The sequence below is a fragment of the Mustela nivalis genome (genome assembly GCF_964662115.1).
Source record: "Mustela nivalis genome assembly, chromosome: 3".
In the NCBI taxonomy this organism is placed as follows: Eukaryota; Metazoa; Chordata; class Mammalia; order Carnivora; family Mustelidae; genus Mustela; species Mustela nivalis.
The window spans coordinates 84,279,209-84,298,814 of record NC_139022.1 but is presented as its reverse complement, the minus strand read 5'-3'; the positions used below and the strand labels follow the sequence as shown (position 1 = coordinate 84,298,814).

The 19,606-nt window shown below is 40.4% G+C and overlaps 1 protein-coding gene across 3 annotated transcripts in view; it reads left to right on the top strand.

The window, feature by feature from the left end:
- Positions 1 to 19,606, top strand: part of MCCC2 (methylcrotonyl-CoA carboxylase subunit 2) — a 69,398-nt gene that overhangs the window by 37,573 nt on the left and 12,219 nt on the right. Inside the window, exons 7-12 of one of the 3 annotated variants that reach the window (XM_082722961.1) lie at positions 910 to 1,023; positions 6,938 to 7,002; positions 11,367 to 11,466; positions 11,578 to 11,673; positions 15,931 to 16,003; positions 19,127 to 19,203. In XM_082722961.1, coding sequence (XP_082579087.1) covers positions 910 to 1,023; positions 6,938 to 7,002; positions 11,367 to 11,466; positions 11,578 to 11,673; positions 15,931 to 16,003; positions 19,127 to 19,203 — 525 coding nt within the window. The remainder of the gene's footprint in view (positions 1 to 909; positions 1,024 to 6,937; positions 7,003 to 11,366; positions 11,467 to 11,577; positions 11,674 to 15,930; positions 16,004 to 19,126; positions 19,204 to 19,606) is intronic. The other 2 variants (XM_082722963.1, XM_082722962.1) reach the window with 2 other exon arrangements.

The window sequence follows — 19,606 nt, the reverse complement described above, 5'->3', positions numbered from 1 at the left end:
TTTAATAACATGTGAAATAGGGAAAAATATTTTTTGTGGTAGCCCGTTTCATTGGGAAAATGTTACCTCTTGCTGCCTTGCATCTTTGGATTAATACTAGTGTAGCATTTTTATTTCAAAATGGCTATTTGTATGACTCTAAGAAAACTGATGGAATATTGGAATCGGTAGCAAAAAGTGCTTTTGTGTGGTAATTTAAGAAAATGGCCATTATGTATTTTTCTTATTTTTCTCTGATATCACTTATTTCTACCTAGGCGGAATCAGCCAAACCCATATTCATTATTCTTTGTGTCTTACTAATTTCTGGGAAAGAGTCTTCTTAAAAAGCTTTGTTATGGAACATTTCAAACACACCTAAATGTTGAGAAAACAACACTGTGGGCTTTCAACATACACATCACCCTGGGTCCACAGAGCTGACTTGCTCTTGGAACACAATTTTCAGCGGTGATGCTAACGTTAGTTTTATATTTAGAACATACCATATTCAGGGTAACAAAATATTCACACTCATTTGGAGAATTATTTCAGCATTCCCATGAGGTAAGTGGTGGTGTGTTGAGAAGACTTACTAGTTTCAACACAGTGTTGCTGACCTGTGGGTGGATTGTGGAGTTTCTTCTCCCCATGAGTCGATCAGGCTGATGTTCTAAATGGCCAGTCTTCCCTCCAACAGGGGGACTGTCCATAAATTTTGTAAAGATGTGACCTAATCCCTTCAAAAGGCTTTGATAGAAGTAGTTAAGGAACTATTCCAAACACTTAGAGGACCATTTTTAAAAGGACTTATAGGAACCAGCTAGTAAGAGCCTCTGGTACTGTGACAATTATGGGTCTGTAGATCCAGAGACTAAAGCCAAATGTTTGAACCTCACCTGTTGGGTTTCTTATATGCTTGGATTCCAGATAGCGGTGGTCATGGGCTCTTGTACGGCAGGTGGTGCTTATGTGCCTGCGATGGCTGATGAAAACATCATTGTACGCAAGCAGGGTACCATTTTCTTGGCAGGACCCCCACTGGTAAGAACATAGTCTTGACTGATTGATTGAACTAAGATATACATAATACATGATTTACCATTCTAACCATTTTTTTTTAAAACTGTTCTAACCATTTTTTTTTTCAAAGCTTTATTAATTTGTTTTAGAGGAAGAGAGAGCATAAGCTGAGGGAGAGAATCCTCAAGCAGACTCCCTGCTGGGGAGTGGGGCTCAGTCTTACCACCCTGAGATCGTGAGCTGAGCCAAAAGCAAGAGTCAGGCTTGAGCCACTCAGGCATCCCCATTCTAACCATTTTTAAGAGCACAGTTCTGTGGTATTAAATGTATTCACATTGTGGTACAACCATCACCGCCACCCATCTCCAGAACTTTCTCATCTGCTCCAGATGAAAATCTATACCCATTAAACATTAACTCCCTATTGTCTCCAATCCCTACTGCTCCTGGCTACCACGATTCTACTTTTTCTATGAAGCTGTCTACTGTAGCTACATTGTATAAGTGAAGTAGTATGGTGTCTGTCCTTTTGTGATTGGTGTATTTCACTTAGGATGATGTCCTCAAGATTCAACGTGTTTTGCATATGTCAGAACTTCCTTTTTAAGGCTGAATAATACTCTGTTGCATGTACCTGCCACATTTTGTTTATTAACCCATCCATTAATGGACTTTTGAGTTGCTTCCAATTTGGGGCTGTTACGGATACTGCTGCTGTGATATATATATGAGTATACACATATATCTGTTTGAGTCCCTGCTTTCACTTGTTTTGGGTATCTGCTCAGATGTAGAATTGCTGGATCATGTGATAATTATGTGTTTAAGAGTTTGAGAAACCACTTCTTTTTATTGCTGAATAATATTTCACTGTATGGATAGGCAGCATGTTGTGTATCCATTGATCAGTTGAGAGTCACTCAGGTTGTTTCCAGCATTCGGATATGAGGAGTAATGCTGCTGTGCACCTTCCTGTCCAAGTTTTAAATGGATGTGTTTCCCTTTATAAGGTTTATAGACCTGTGAGTACAGTTGCTAGGTTACCTGGAAACTCTAGGTTTCACATCTTGAGGAACTGCCAAACTGCCCACAGCATATTTATTATACGTTCCTGACAGCTGTGTGTGAGGGTTCTGATTTTTCCATTTCCTTGCAGACAGCTGTTGTTGTGTGTCTACGTGAAGACCGCCATCCTAGTGAATGGTACCTCATTCAGATTGTGATTTGCATTTCCCTAATGGCTCATGTTGTTGAGCGCCTTTCATATGCTGGTTGGTCATTCGTATATCATCTTTGGAGAGCTACCTATTTACATCCTTTTGCACACTTTTTAAATTGGGCTTTTTGTCTTTATTTAGAGTTGTGAGACTTCTTTATGGGTTCTGGATACAAATATTTTCTTTCTATGGATTGTCTTTAGCTTCTTGATGGCATCTTCCTTTGAAGCATGAAAATGTTTAATTTTGGTAAAGTTCAGTTTTTGCATTTTTTTTCCTTTGCTGTGCTTTTGGTGTCATATCTGTGAAGGCTTTGCCTATTGTAAGATCATGAAGATTTAATACTAGGGTTTCTTTTAAGTTATATAGTTTGAGATCTTATTTACAAGTTCATAATCCATTTTGAGTTAGCTTGGTTAGGACTTAAGGAAGGAATCCAACATCGTTTGTACGTGATATGTAGTTGGCCTAGCATCATTTGTTGAACGGATAATGAAATAAACTTCTGCTTATTTTTTCTTCTACATCAGTTGCATTCTTTTTTGACTCAGGGTCACTGGAAGTTGATGAACAAGGTGCTTGCACATAATATGTCAACTTCTGTTTTAAACAGGGCATATTATGCATTTATAAACTTGTAAATGCATAAAGAAACTCTAAAAAGGTACAGTAAACATAGTTTTAATGCAGAGGAGATGAAATAGGGCAAGGGAGAGAACTTTGACTTGTGTGTATGTGTGTCTGTGCTGAACATAAACATTTTGAGACCTTTGACTTTCTGAGTCTTGTGAAAACATTACCTTTTCAAAAAGATTAAGTTAGAAAAAAAAAAAGGAACAAGGTAGAGTAGCTGTGAGAGGTGCTCTACATTCCTAATCCTGGCAGTCGTTACGAAACACTGGTAGGATCAGCTTCGTAATTTCAGACCCCAGTGCAAAATGAAGATATGAGACCCCTTGTTCAAAAAGGAGGAACAAGTACTGTTAAAGGGACTAAAATATAAAACATGTTTTATATAAAATATAAAAGATTGGTATGTTTAACTGCCTTGGTGTTTTTTATTTGCTGTTTAAGGACACATTTCTTCAAGCATAGAATACTCCTCTTCAGGCATCTGGTGCTTCCAGTGGGCCCATCATTCAACTCCTGGTAGACATATGACTCCCCAGGGGTATGCAGCCTGCATTCCAGGATGTGCTTGGTGTTCAGATGGGGCGAAAAGCTATCCCTCAGCTCCCTCCTCCACCACCACTGTGCACCTGCTAGAGAATACAGCTCAGCATCGCCAGCCCAGAGTGGTGAAGGTGCTGCTGTGCTCCACCCTGAGACACCAGGGGGTGCATGTCTGATACCTGGTCTTCCCTTTGACCATGGCAGGCCGCACTGGGGACAGGTGTAATAGTAGCTAGGCAGGGATGGGAGGAACAGATGGGGCAGAGCCCAGGGCCTATGTACGTTGGCAGGGAAGCAGGGAGCCAAGAACCCTTTCCAGAAAGATGGTGGGAGATAGACCAACCAAGAGCTAAGACCAGACCAGACAGAGCGGCCAACGCACATACCCCATTGTCCCATCAGACTTCATTTACAGAACACATATTCAAAGATAAAAGTAGAATTTCAGTGGGGTAACCACTGAGCATTAAACTCCAAACACAGGGCCCTTCCAAGAGTGGGACCCAGTGCACCCTACTGGGGAGCTCCCTGTGTTGCTGGACTAAGGAGTGGATTACTTATCCTGGGCCCTTCCCATCTCCTCCATGCTCGGCTCCATTCCAGTGATGTTCAGTAATGCAGTCTTCACTTTGCTATGCGTGTGTCACAATCTGGGCCCAGACCTTCAAAGGGATGAAGAGAGGGTAGGTGAAAACCGAGGTATAATGACTATATCTAACAACAAAATATCCCATTATTTAGTGAAATCTAAGAATGTTATATAGGTGAAGAGAATGTCAAGAATACTGTAAAACTATAATATACATACAGTGGAATATGATTCAACCATAAAAAGGAATGAAGTTCTGACACATGCTACAACATGGATGAAACTTGAGAACGTTCTGTCACAAAAGGAGAAATTTGACGCAAAAGGAAAAATATTGAATAATTCTGCTTTTACGAAATATTTAGAATAAGCAAATTCCTAGAGACCACAAGTAGATTCGTGATTGCCAGGACCAAGAGGAAGGTAGAATTGGGAGTGATGAAACTTCTGGAACTAGGTGGTTTTGATGGTTCCACAACTGTGAAAATATACTGAAAAACACTGAATTATATTATTTAAATGTGAATTTTATGATGTGTGAATTCTATCTCAAAGAGTAAGGCTCATGCTTCAGAAGTCTGTCAAAAAAATCATCTTTGATTTTGGAATAATAACATGAATTAATTAAAAAGAGTATGTTAAAAAGAGCTTATGCTTGCTTTGATGTGAAATATGTATATTTTGCAAATGATTGTGTTTATTTTTCATAAATTTTATTGAGGATCACATAAGCCTGAAGAGCTGCCATTTTAAAATGTGATAAAAGTCTGAAGGCATTATTCAAAATGCCTGTGGTGCCGATTATTCTTTGACATATTTCTAGCTACAAGTGATACTTACCATTGGTAAATGAGAGGAGAATTCATTTAGAATTTCCCTTTGTCTAGTGATATGTACAAACTTTCAGTAGTTTTGAGGTGTTTTTCCTTAAAGAATTTCGAGTAAAGATAGGACTGAAATTTGAAAATGCCTTTTTTGGGACCGTAGGCAACATCATTAATACTGAAATAACATTAGCTGTTTCCGAGAGAAGAGTTTTTCTGAAGGGTACAGTTGGCAATGTCCAGTCATTGGTGAGGATTTTTACCATGGACTTCAACAAGTCGGCAGTTCTCTGAGAGAACTGAACTCTCTTCTGTAGTCTACCACCGAAGGACAATGTTTGCATGTTAAAAAAAAAAAAAAAGCAAGCCCCAGCAATCTCATCAGTTTGAGGGTTCTAAATTTTAACTCTTGTTTTACTCAAAATTGAAAAAAGATTCCATGCATCATATGCAGTTGAGTTGCTATAGGTTTTAGAATGGTTGAAAAAAATGCCTAATAGTAAGACAAGTTTCTGAAGGAGCTTTTGTTCTTCTGTCTTCTGAACTTGGTATTTCGTAGAATGAGCTGTTCTTAATTTTTATCATCCTTGCACCTGTCACAGTATCAAACATGTTGTGGGTGTTCAGTAAATACTAACCAATGACGAATCCTTATTTTATCACTTGGTATTAGTCAGATCCCTGGAAATAAACAGAGTATTTCGGTTGATTATTCCTTTTTACAACTTTAAATATCCAGGCACCTCTTATAATTAGTTATTGTCTGGGCTGAATGCTATTTTATACTGAATATTTTGGGAAGAAGAGAACCAAGAATTTAGTTCTGTGGGTGGAAAAATTGGAAGGGAAAATTTTAATTACTTTTCTCTGTGCAATAATATTTTGTTTAAGACAGAACTTCTGATGTAGTGAATAATGAGTCCTTCCTATGCTGCAGTTTAAGTAAATGTACATTGTTCTAACACCAGCTTTTCCTATAAAAGAAAAAGAAATCAATCAACACAAAGAAGTAGGAATCAATTAGCAATTCCTAAGGGTCAGGTTGACATTTGGCACTAACTGATTTTTCTGTTTTCCTATTAGAATGTCTCAGACTGTAGTTAAGTCATTCTTCATTTATTACTTCAGGTTTCTTTCTTTTTGGTCATATTCTGCTGAGTCTTAGGTGTGGGTGATCCTAGAAAATTTTTTGGCCTTTTAAAGGTATTGCATTTGTAAGAGTTTGTGATAGTTACTGCGGTTTTTCAGGATAGTTTTTCAGTTTTTCGAAAGGCCTTAATTCATTAAGTTTCCTGAGTGTTCAAAGATGAATACATCACAGTGGCTGCCATCAAGGCACTCACAGTATAGAGGGAACAAGAGAGACACATGCAGGCTACTGACATGCACAGTCTGCTGGGTGCCCTGTTGGTGTGGGAGGGGTATTTTTGGACCACAGATGAGCAAACCTTATTCTCTTATTGTTCTGGGGTGTTGCTAATGATGAAAAGGCCTGTGCAGGTCAGGGAAAGCCGCATAGAGCAGATAGAGTGTGCAGGAGAAGGAGGGATTCCCCAGGTGGGTGACAGAGAGCAGGGAGCCCAGGCAGTAGGAACAGTATATGCACAGACACAAATGCTTTACCGCACAGAAGGTGGGAGAAGGAGAGCAGGCTTTCAGATCGGAAATACCTCCATTCAGCTCAGGTTCCATCCCTTGTCAGGGACTGTGGGAGAATTCCTTAGTGGCTCTGGGTTCAGATTTTTCTCTGTAGACTACAGACAGTTTTTTCTAGGTTTGTTGGGTGGGTGGAATAAGAAAACAATCTTGGGGTGCCTACGTGTCTTAGTTGCTTAAGTGTCCAATGCTTGATCTCAGCTCAGGTCTTAATCTCAGGGTCTTGAGTTTGAGCCCTGCATTAGGCTCCCTGCTGGGTGTGAAGTCTACTTCAAAAATGGGGGGAAAAAAAAACCCAAAAGAAAAAGAAGGAGGGAGGAAGGTAGGAAGGAAGGAAGGAAGGAAGGAAGGAAAATCTTTAGCTGTGTGGAAGAGAGAGTGGTAGGCATAGTCAGGTTAGAAGACATGCATGTTAGGTAAGCGTTTTTATTTCCCTGATGGGCAAAACTCACCACCTGCTTTTCTCCTTGCTGTAGGTGAAAGCCGCCACTGGAGAGGAAGTGTCCGCTGAGGACCTTGGGGGTGCCGACCTGCATTGCAGGTGAGACAGAAGCCCTTGTTGCTTTACAGGCTTCCAGGAATGAATGAATGACAGGCCTGTTGTTCTGTTGAAGAGAAAGTTTCATTATTTTTCTCGAAGAGTTAAATTTGCCATATCCAACCACAGTCGATCTGTTCTTGAGCTGCTGTTTCAGGGTTCAATTCTTTGAACTACAGAGTTGAATTTCTAAGCTAAAACACCAGCTTGTTCGTTATTTCTAATTCTTTTTTAAAAAGATTTTATTTATTTATTTATTTTGACAGAGATCACAAGTAGGCAGAGAGGCAGGCAGACAGAGGAGGAAGCAGGCTCCCTACTGAGCAGAGAGCCGGATGTGGGGCTTGATCCCAGGACCCTGGGATCATGACCTGAGCCGAAGGCAGAGGCTTAATCCACTGAGCCATCCAGGCGCCCCTCGTTATTTCTTTTAATAGGAGGTTTCTCATTTCTTTAATAGATATCTGTCCAGCATTTGTCGTGTGGCAGACACTGTTATAGGTAGTCAAGATTATGAGATAGACTTTGTCTTTGACCTCAGGGAGCTTAACATTCTAGTCAGGGAGGTGGGCGATAATTACTATGATATAATGATATAAATGTGTATGTGTTATAAAGCCTGTAAAGAAGTATAGGGAGAGCATATGGAAGGTTGATCCAACCCACTGGTGTGTAGGTGTTGACTGTGCTTTTTGTTTTTTTGTTTAGAGATTTGATTTTATTCTTAGAGAACAAGAGTGGGGAGGGGCAGAGAGAGAGAATCCCAGGCAGGCTGCACGCTCAGCACAGGGCCCTTCTGAGAGTGGGACCCAGTGACACCTGCACAGAGCCTTATGCAGGGCTCGATCTCACAACCCTGAGATCATGACCTGAGCGGAAATCAGGAAGTTGGATGTTTTACTGACTGAGCCATCCAGGCGCAGTTAAATGACACTGTTAAATTAATATTTGTTAAGTGGAGCACAGAGTGCTGGATGGTGAGCTGTGGTTCAGCAACAGACCGCCGGAGAAATTGAAATGGACAGGCTTATTACTCACAGAGCCTGGAGGAAGTACACGGCGTGCCTCCAGGGGCCAGGCCGGCAGCTCAAGGCAGAGCACACACAGAGGCGGAGCCTGAGCCCATTTTTTCTTAGGGTCTATGTTTGGAGCACTTGGGAGTTCAAGGGCTAAGGCTACTTTAGTCAATTCAGACCAAAAGATTGGCATTTTGTTCGGTTCTGCATTAGGTCTTACGCACATAAGGTGTCCAGGAAGGAACTGGGAGGTGGAAGGGCATGTTGGTCACAAGGGTTGTTGGGGAAATCTGATCAAGACCTTGACGTGCCTGTGAGTCTGGGGCTGCTCTCCAGCACCTACACCTGCCTGAGCGAGCTGGAGTCCGTTTCAGGCTCCTGCTGTCCCCTCAGCCACACAGAGCAGATGCTGAGGCAGCCATACCGTGGAGGAGTTTAGCTCACTCTCACGAGCGGGTGGATGCATAACAGCTGGTTCTCTGGGGAGGGGAAGAGTCCAGCTTTGTGGCATCTGCCAGTGCAGGGTCCCAACAGGACACCACTGATTGTGGATTTAGCAAGAGGTACACACACTTGGCTCCTGTGAGTCAGCCCTGAGCTGGCTCCTGCCGGTCACTGGTCCAGTCTTGTCAGGTTAGAGTTCAGGGGTAAGAAGACCATCTACCTCTTAGAGTTTTGTGAGGATTAAATGGGATGATATATGTAAATTGCTTGAAATAATACCTGCTTTAAATAAGGACCTAAAAATGTTAACTGCTATTTTTCTCATTATTTTTAAAGATCTTATTTATTTGACAGAGAGATCACAAGTAGGCAGAGAGGCAGGCAGAGAGAGAGGGGGCAACAGGCTCCCTGCTGAGCAAAGAGGCCAATGTGGGGCTCGATCCCAGGACCCTGAGATCATGACCTGAGCTGAAGGCAGATGTTTAACCCACTGAGCCACCCAGGCGCCCCTTCTGCCATTATTTTTATTGTTGTTGTTTATCATAACTGGACCATTAAAGAGTGGATTTTTTTATTATTATTATTTTTTTTTTTATAAAGAGCAACGAGAGACGAAGGGAGGAGTGATTAAGGGAGTGGTGTTGAGGTTGGCTGAGAAAAGCTTAGCACAGGCCTGAGTTTCTGCTTGTGTGGTACAGAAGAGCACTTATTTATTTATGCTGAGCACAAGTGTGTGAGTTGCCACGCTGTGTTCCTCTCTGATTGCACTGACCGTGGCAGGGAGATGTGGCGTGGGCATTTCAGCCTGGAGAGAGGACATGGTAGAATGGGGTGTGAGTGGGGTACAGGCCAGAGTGGGCTGCCACTGTTTGTGGATGCTTAATGAGGAAATGAAAATAGTATTCGAGGAGTATTAATTAAAAAAATTTTTTTGACTATTAAAAAAAAGGTTATTTGTTGCCTGTAAAAGCTGTAGGCAGTCTATGCCAAGCCAGGGGTGTAGGTTCTGGAATTCATCTTCTGCTTGCCTTACTTACTACCGTTGTGACTGGACAAACTACTTAACTTCATTGAGCCTCATTTCTTTACACGTGAAGTGAGGATGAGAATAGTTTCTACCTCATAGCACACAGTATCTGGTCCCTGGGAAGTGCCCTGATACCACTAGCTATGATTATTCGTAATAACCTGTTTAAAATCACGGGACAGTGATTAGGTGGTAATGACCTAATAGTAGTAATTGCTTTTTTTTTTAACAGTCTGATAAAATTTACTAGTCATACATTGCTTTGGGTTTCTTCTGTTTTTGTAAATACATATTTTAAACCTCTCTGATTAGCCATTCAAAGGAATTAATTTGACACAAAGACTTCTATAATACAGTGTCTCATCGAAGCTTTCCCTTTTCTGCTGTTTTGGTAAATACCAGGCAGTTTTAAAAAGAAAACATTTTATTTTAAATATTTCCTGATTTGGAAGTAGTGCCTTCTGCTTCTCTCTGCTTTCTGAATTATCACAGTGTATCTAGAAGTCAGCAAATATAGCTGGTATGATGTATGAAGCATGTAAAAGATACTGTTTGTTGTAAAATGCCATATTAAGTGAAAAAACCTGAAGGGTCTACCATTTGCGAAGTGTTGTAGGGTTATAGCGAGGAGTAAGCACGGTCTCTGCTCTCATTTAGAAACGCCCAGTCCAGAGGTGGAGAGTGCACACTGTAGCCACTGTGAAGACCCATTTCCAAGAAGTATCTGTTAAGGGTTTGGTATTTTCCCTACACAAGACATCACAATTTAGATTGCTGCAGATTAGTCCTTACTCATAAAATGAACCAAAGTTCTATTTTTTCAGGTACATATTTTTGTCTGTCTTTACCATTATTTTGTTTATTTATTAAAAAAAATTTTTTTAATTTTTAAGCCATCTTTACACCCATCATTGAGCTCAAGCTTAACAACCCTGAGATTAAGAGTTGTATGCTCCACTGACTGAGCCAGCCAGGCACCCCTATAGTTATTGATCGACTGATTGGTTTTAGAGAGAGAGTGCATGTGTGCGTGCACAAAGGGGGAAGGGGCAAAGGGAGAAAGAGTCCGAAGCAGACTCTGTGATGAGTGAGGGCCCCCATCGTGGGGCTCGATCCCATGACCCTGAGATCACGATCTGAGCTGAAACCAGGGGTCCAAGGCTCAACCAGCTGTGCCACCAAGGCACTGTTTTTCTAATACTATGTTCTAGTGTCAGTATATCTAATAGGAGATAACAAACCATCCAGTCAGAACAAAGCTAATAAATAGAGCAAGCCCGTGCTTCATTCACATTGAACTTGAGATTGAGCAGGAACTTCTGTGTCCCTTCTCGCAGTTCTGTTTTCTCTGAGGGACAGGGTCGTCAAAGCTCTGTATGTTACCCGTGATGGCTTACTCTTAAGGTGTAGCTCAGTAGTCTCCCTGCAATGAGAAGGCATAGCTGGCACCCCCACTAGGAGCTAGGTGAGTTACAGATGCTTTGTTGTTACGACTACACCTATGGCTGTTGAACTTTATCATACACAGTTTTGTTTGAGGTGCTTGCGATGAGCATTCAGTAGAAGTCCTTGTCAGCAAGACTCTGCGGTCTAGGTCTAGAAGGTCAAGATTGAGAACCAGAACGTGCGGATTTTTATGCAGCTACTGGGGGTCCTAGGGCAGGGTGCTTAATTTAGGTAGACATCAGTGTTTCTTGTTTGTAAAATAAGGATAATACTGTTCTGCTGGGCACATTATGAGAATCAAGTTGGAGGACGTTTATTAAAGTGTTCTGGAAGTAAAAATGATGTTGGCCTTAAATGAGAGAAGATCTCTAGGGTTTAAGACATTTATTTTCCTTTGCCCTGTTCTGATTACTTTAGTGTGCTTTACTCCCTAGAAAGTCCGGAGTGTCTGACTACTACGCTTTGGATGACCATCATGCCCTTCATCTAACTAGGATGATTGTGAGGAATCTAAATTACCAGAAGAAATTGGATGTGAGTTGGTTGCTTTCTTGGATCTTTTATTTTCTTCAAAAGCCTTTTGGCTTATGTGACCTTGAATAATGTCTTCAAATAGGTTAATGTGGTCGTTTTGTATTTCTGCAGGTTACTGTAGAACCTTCTGAGGATCCTTTATTTCCTGCTGATGAATTGTATGGAATCGTTGGTACTAACCTTAAGAGGCACTTTGATATTAGAGAGGTGTGTGGAGTGGAGCTGTGAGCTGTAAACCATGCCGTTAGTCTCTCTATATGTATATCCATTTTTTAAAATTCATTTTTAAAATTTAAATTCAATTAATTAACATTTATTATTGGTTTCAGAGGTAGTGGTCAGTGATTCGTCAGTCTTGTGTAACACCCAGCGCTCATTACATCACGTGTCCTCCTTAGTGTCCATCACCCCTTCCCTCACCCTCCAGCAACCCTCCAGCAACCCTCAGTTTGTTTCCTGTAGTTAAGAGTGTATCCATTTTTAAGGTGAAATCTGTTTAGATACCTTCCTACCTAGAGCCTCTTATGGATTTCAGTAGGGAGTGACATACAAGGGAGAGATTTCTTACTAGAAGAGAGAGGGGGATAAAAAGAAAACCTCTTAATGGGTGGAAAGTTTTCATTGCACAATGACGAAGCTTGCTTTGTTCATAAATAGGACTCCCTAATGCTGTGCACATGAGGAATGATGTAGGCAACTTCATAAATTTCATCTATTTCTTTTTAGTGCTCTTATTTTGGAAAGTGGAGAAAATGTCAGTAAGTTGTGGAAAGGAAAAAACATACCCTTTTTAGATCAATATGACCTTAGCAGAGATTAGACTCTTGATTACATTCAAAGACGTAGCTATGGTTACAGATTGCTGACATGGTCTTCCTTGGTCTAGATTGATAATTTTTAGTGCTTACGTATAGCATGTAGTCTTTTATTTTGTTCACTATTTATATATGACTGAATACTTTTTAAATTAAGAAATAATCTTACTGTCAGTTTCTGTTCCTTCATATTTGTTGGTTTTCCCATTGACTATAAAACTATCTTGTGCTAATTGTGAAAAATTGTAGAAAATGCAGAAAAACACAAAATTGCTTATAATTCTACCATCCAGAGAAAGCAGTGAATATTTTGCTGTTCTGGCTTAATGTATATGTGTACATTTTTATGTAGCTGTGATCATTTGTGCATGCAAACATACACATGTGTATTTTTAAAATTCTTTCTCCAGTTTAAATTTGAACATTTCTCCAGTATTTATAAGTTCTTCTTGAAACCATTTCCATGGCTATGTCCTATTTGCTAAAATGATGCCTGGTGACATGGTCGGCGCTCAGTAAATATCTATCTGTAGATAGATAGATATTTTAAAGATTTTATTTATTTGTCAGAGAGAGTGCGCACGCACAAGCAGGGGGAGTGGCAGGCATAGGGAGAAGCATGCTCCCCGTTGAGCAGGGAGCCCGATGTGGGACTCTATCCCAGGACCCTGGGATCATGACCTGAGCTGAAGGCAGATGCTTAACCCAGTGTCCCTTAGTAAATATTTTCTTTGCACGAACTGATGAATGTACTATCCCACCTGTGGATGTGCATAGCTATTTACTGAGGCAATAGCCTATATTGGAGGGTCTTAACATTCTGGATTTTTATGAAGCTCCCACTGGTATTTCACTTCAGCAAGGTGACTTGGTTTACTGTAAGTTATAGAATTAGGATTTTAGCTTGCCTTTTCCGTTAACAATAGTCATAGACAGTCTGATACTTACAATCTGATAAGTTTGAGAAATGAGTTGTTGCGGATAGCCAAGTTTTCTATATGGGTAAGAATTCATCCTGTTAAGCATAAATACTTTTTTTCATTTATGCAACAGTGTTTATTGAATGTTTGGTCTGTGAAGATGCTGTTTGAGGCGCCAAGTGTACAGAAATGAGTAAAACAGATGCCCATCCAGGCCTTCGTGATAGTTCCATGTCATTTAAATGGAGATCTTTCTACAAAGATAGACTTTTGCCTTCTTAAGTAGTTTCCTGAACTTTCTACCTTTTGCTCATTTATAATGATAATGTATTACATTTTTATATAATCGCAAGTAAGTCTTATATGGAGGTCTTACTAGTATACGGAGCTAAAGGATAGCACTGAAATGCTCATTGGAAAACCTGGCTTGTAATCCTTGTTTCCCTAATCAGTGGCACTGGGATTGGACCTCTCTGAACATCTCTTTCCACTTCTAGAAATAGGTATAGTACCAAAGGATATGTCTGCTTCCTGAAGTGTGAGTCTTTGTGAAGTTGAGTTAATACATCATATGTGGCTGGGTGGTGGGTATTGTAAAGCAAATAGGAGATAGTTTCATAATAAGTGGCCCTAGTTTGCTGTGCTCTTTGAGGGGCTTTATTTTTGTGTGAAAGAATGGTAGTTGTTTTGTGTTGATTGTGTTTTAGAAGGTACAGTTTTGGAGCTACAAAGCATTTAGAACAGATAGCTTATATTCCTATTACATTATCGGACCTTTTAGGAAAATAAAAAATAATTCCAAGTATGCTCTTACTTTTTGGAAAGAATGATACTGGGAGGCATTCACTCATTTCTCAGCCTTTGCATGTTACAAAACAAGGCTTTGATGTGGTAAACAGGGAAAAGGAAGTTTGGACTAGAAAGAAAAATGGTGTGTATCATCTAAAATAGTTTCTGAAGAAATTTGGAATATGTTTGGAACTCTTTGAAATGGTCTTGATGTATATGATGAGTCCCAAGGATAAACTATTTCATAATGACTCCTTTTAGATTATGTATGTATACATGCAGGATCAGATTCAGAATCAAGGAACCTTTATTGAAGTCTTAACAATAATAGCTACTTTTCAGTGAGGGCCAGGCAGTGTTCTTTAGTTAGCACTTTTTAAGTGTTATCTCTCTTTTTTTTTTTTTTTTAACTTTTTTAGTTTTTATTTAAATTCCATCTAGTTTTCACAGTGTAATATTAATTTCAGGTGTAGAATCCAGTGTTTCATAGTTTCCATACAACACCCAGTGCTCATCACAAGTACCTGCCTTAATCCCCATCACCCATTTAGCCCATCCACCACCCACCTCCCTCCATCAGCCTTCAGTTTGTTCTATTAAGAGTCCCTTATAGTGCTTTCCCCCTCTTTTTTCTCCCTCCTCCTGTGTTCATCTCTTTTGTTTCTGAAATTCCTCATATAAGTGAAGTCGTATGATACATGTCTTTCTCTGACTAATTCACAAAGCATAATACACTCTAGTTCTATCCATGTTGTGGCAAATGGCAAGATTTCATTCTTTTTGATGGCTAAGTAATATTCCTCGTGTGTGTGTGTGTGTGTGTGTGTGTGTGTGTAATATCTTTATCCATTCATCAGTTAATGGACATTTGGGCTCTCTCTGTAGTTTGGCTATTGGAGATAATATTGCTATGTGCATGTGTCCCTTCAAATCAGTATTCTTGTATTCTTTGGGTAAATACCTAGTAAAGCATTTGCTGGGTTGTAGGGTAGTTCCTTTTTTTTTTTTTTTTTTTAAACTTTTTGAGGAACCTCCATACTGTTTTCCAGAGTGGCTGCCCCAGTTTGCTTTCCCATCAGTGGGGTAAGAGGGTTCCCCTTATTATTATTATTTTTTTTTATGAGACTAATGCTTTACCTACTGTACTAAGAGGTACCTTATTATTATTTTTTAAATCAGTTGAAAAAACTGAGGCTTGGGATTTTAGGTAATCAGTCTATGCCTCTAGTTTCTCAGCAGTAGGCCTGGGAGTCAGAGCTGGGTCTTCATCTCAGCATTATATTTTTTTTAAAGATTTTATTTATTTATTTGACAGAGGGAGAGATCACAAGTAGGCAGAGAGAGAGGGGGAAGCAGGCTCCCTGCCAAGCAGAGAGCCCACATGGGGCTCGATCCCAGGACCCTGAGATCATGACCTGAGCCAAAGGCAGAGGCTTAATCCACTGAGCCACCCAGGCACCCCTCAGCATTATTTTTTTAGGCTTATCACATCCTAACAACTTTTGTGAAGTCTCTCTTCACTGTGAGAACTGAGACTTTATCCAGGACATGCAGATGCTGTGCAATCCCTTCGTTTGGAGGCTAAGTCTCCCGACTCTGAGCCTATACCATGCTTTGTGGTTGAATCCTGGACCCTTTGCCAATCTTTTGAGCAGCTCCTTAAATTCTGAGTCCAGCTCCCAGCCCTCATAGTCTCTGTGCTTCTCTGGCCTGTAACATGGTGCCGTAGCTCTTACTGTGTGGTATAAAACCAGGGCCCGGACTAATGCCAGGGCCTTAACCACACATAGAAATTGAAAATTCTAGTGAGAAGATTCTCTAGGGTGAAATGCTATGAAAGTGACAACTTAACAGTGAAGTTGTTTCCCTTATGAATAACTTTAATGTAAAAATTATTTTGTAATATAATCTCTCTGGACTATTGTTATTTTTCTTCTTAGGTCATTGCTAGAATCGTGGATGGAAGCAGATTCAACGAGTTCAAGGCCTTCTATGGAGACACATTAGTTACAGGTATAAAGGCAAAGAATTGAAAATATGAGCATTTTCTTTCTTACTCTTTCTTTCTTTCTTTCTTTCTTTCTTTCTTTCTTTCTTTCTTTCTTTCTTTCTTTCTTTCTTTCTTTCTTTCTTTCTTCTTTCTTTCTTTCTTTCTTTCTTGATTTTGTTTTTAAGTAATCTCTACACCCAGTGTTGGGCCCAACCTATAACCCTGAGATTGAGAAGTCCTATGTTCTCCTGACTGAGCCAGTAAGATGTCCCTGAACATTTTCTGTTGCTTTGAAAATAAATGTCATGACATGAGCTCATGTCATAAGGTATTGATGTACTTCACGTGAACTTTGTTACTTGGAGTGGTACAAGTGTGTGGGTCTATATTCAAAAGTTGTTTTGTGAAGGTCATGTGTAGCTGAATGGCTTCATAGACCCGGGGTTTGCAACGATGACGGCTAGATGCTGTGGTAAAGGCCCTTGTCTGAGACTTGGTGGTCTTCACTCTATAAAAAGCTTCTTATTGGGGTGCCTGGGTGGCTCAGTCAGTTAAGTATCTCTTAATTTTGGCTCAGGTCATGATCTCATGGTCATGGGATCGAGCCCCATGTCAGAATCTACACTGGGCATGGAGCCTGCTTAAGATCCTCTCCCTTCCTCTCTACCTGCTGCTTACCCCACTTCTCTCTCCCTCTCTTAAAAAGCTTCTTATCAAAGCAAAGTTAGCAGAAATATTTGTAGTTCTTTTTGTTCCTCTGGATAATTTGTAATAATTTTGAAAACTTCAGCACTGTTTCCGTGGTTCTATAGTCTTTAGTTCTGCTAGCAGGTTTTATATGGTGTTAAGCCTCCTACAAGGACATTAAGTGTGTTACTCCTTCTCGTAGCCTCTGTGTAGGTCTGATGTTGAATCATGTAAATACGAGATTGAGAATACAGGACAGAAAACCAAATCTGAAAAAAAAAAAAATAAGGCTGTTTATAAAAGTTCATTTTTTCATCTGAAGTGTTGAGTTTGTAGGCTTTTGAAGAAAAGTATTTGAAACATAGATGCTAGACCCATAATAATTTGTCTTGGACAAATGACAAAATGAATTCTGTGAATTTTATTTGGTCTTTTGAAAGCTAGAAAATATAGTAAGTCACCTGAAGACAACATATCAGAGTAAAAACAAAAGTGGAACTCACTATAAAAATCCAAATTGCAAATATATGTTGAGGCTTAAGGATGAATCATACTTTTCTTCTGGTCTGATTTATGTGCAACAAAAGGGTTCACACTGGGAGTGGAATTTATGTTTTTGTATTGAGGTGTTTAAGTGATTAAGAGCTTTTTGTTTGATATATATTCAGGATTTGTGACCAAATAGTTCAGGATGTAACCTCTTGTGCAGCAGTTTGAAACAAGTCAGAGCTGTTTTCTGCTTCATTCCCCAAAGACAGATGGGCTGTCCTGGTCATCTCTTTTTATGAATTTGCCCCTTTCTTGCTAAAAGACTTGTGGTACCTTTGTCCCCCAGGATACTAAGGATAACGTAGTTCCTGTATCCCTTCCTGACTGTACTGGAATTCAGATAAGACTAGGGAAAGGAAAGGTATTTGAGAAAGAGAAGAGGGGCATGGGGGCTGGGGAGAGGGGGAAGTATTGGGGAGAGGGAGAAGGACAGATTTTTCTGAGGGTCAGGTTCTCTGGCCCCTCTGAAGAGTTTTCTCATACCTCCGCACTTGCCTTATGTAGGCCCTAGTAGTTTCTCGGACATTTTGCTTTCCTGTTTGGCCCGAAGGAATTTGGTGAAGGCACTTCCTCTGTGTCCCTAATATGGTAGAGTATGTGGCCTACTTATCTGGTGCTGTGCCTGGAGATCCCAGGCCAGGCTAGGGTTGAAACTCTAAATAGCTCACGGGGCAATATACCTTAGGGCTAGTACCACACTGCTGAGAGATGTGCTAGGTTCCTAGCTGTTTTTGTGGGATGAGGCTGAACTCTGAGTGGATTGCTCAACCTCTGGGGATGGTCACCCTTCTGCATTTCCCTCTGTAAGTGGCAGGGCCATTTAAGATGGATAGCCTAGGCTTCTGGCTGGGGTTTTAGGACTGAAAGACCAAGAAAACCAAGGCAAGGCCAGAGTAAAACAAATTTTTTAAAAACAAATTTTAACCGTTTAGTGTTCTGGTGTATCAGTAGGTTGACATTCTGTCTAATTCATTAATTTATCTTCAACGATTTTTCGAGCACCTGCTTTGTGTCACATACCAGAGATATCTCAGCAGCGGCCTGTGCATCTGGAGCTTGAAGATAGAGTCCAGTTCTGGGCACTTTGGTCATGTGCTTTCTTGGACCCACTTCAACAAGCACAGTTCATTGACTCTTGGGTTCCAAGTCTTTGACACCTGTTTAGAGTCCTATGCAGGCTTGTTGAAGTTCACTCTGGGGAAGCTCTCTCTAGCCAAGTGTTTCAGGTTTGCAAAAATCTCCTGAAATTACCTCAGGTGTCTCCCTCACATAGTCTTATCCTTCCTTTCCCTCTCCCTTACTTCTCCATTATGTCTGTATGGATGGTGGGTATTTGCAGTGGGAGCAGGAGTGGTGGTGAGAGCCATTCTTCTAAGCTTAGCTGCGTTTGTTACTGGAAACTCACAACCCCCAGGCTTGACTGTGTTCCTGCTTTTGAAAGCAAGTCCGCTTTTGCTGAGTTTATCCCCTTTACCTTGAGGGCTTGTCATCGCCACAGGCATTTTCAGGTAAGCCAGTCACCTGAAACTGGTGGAGAGCTCTCAACGTGGGCCTTTTAGGGGCTCTCCGTCTGTGATTTGTTCCATTTCAGAATACCCTCTGTCTGGTACCTAGTAGGGCACTTGGGCATACACTACAGGAACAAATGGGTGACACTCTAACCCCATCATCTTACCAAACCAACCAGTCAGACAAGTGACAACTTTACACAGAGTGCACTCAAGGAAGCACAACACCCAGACTCCCAATACCTTTGAAATAAAACATTGTGACCCAAGCCGTTCTGTACCCTGGACAAAATCTCCACATTTTAACCTTTCATCTGAAGTTAAGGAATGTATAACTGTCTATTAGCTGTGAGTTAAAAGCCCTCTGAAATACATAAATATTTTTTTCAATTTTCTTTTGAGGATTTGCTAGAATATTTGGATACCCTATAGGTATCGTTGGAAATAATGGAGTTCTCTTTTCTGAGTCTGCAAAAAAGGCAAGTACTATTAAACATGTTTCAAGATTTTTCATTTTAATTTAAACATAATTGGCTTTGAAGGCCAAGTAATGGATGAAAGTTTATTACATAAAAGCTTTAAATATTTAACCAGATGCCTCAGCAGGCAGAGCATTGTGTACATGCATGTGAACATATATGTGTGTGTGTGTGTGTGTGTGTGTGTGCTTGAATAGTTTTTATGGAGCTTTATATTAACCTGTTTTATCTAGAGCACTGTTTTGGTTTTATTTTTATTTTAATTTTTAAAAAGATTTTACTTATTTATTTGTTAGAGAGTGAGAGAATGAGCACAAGCAAGGGAAGTAGCAGGCAGAGGGAGAACCAGGCTCCCCGCTGAACAGGGATCCTGATGTGGGACTCGATCCCAGGACTCTGCGAT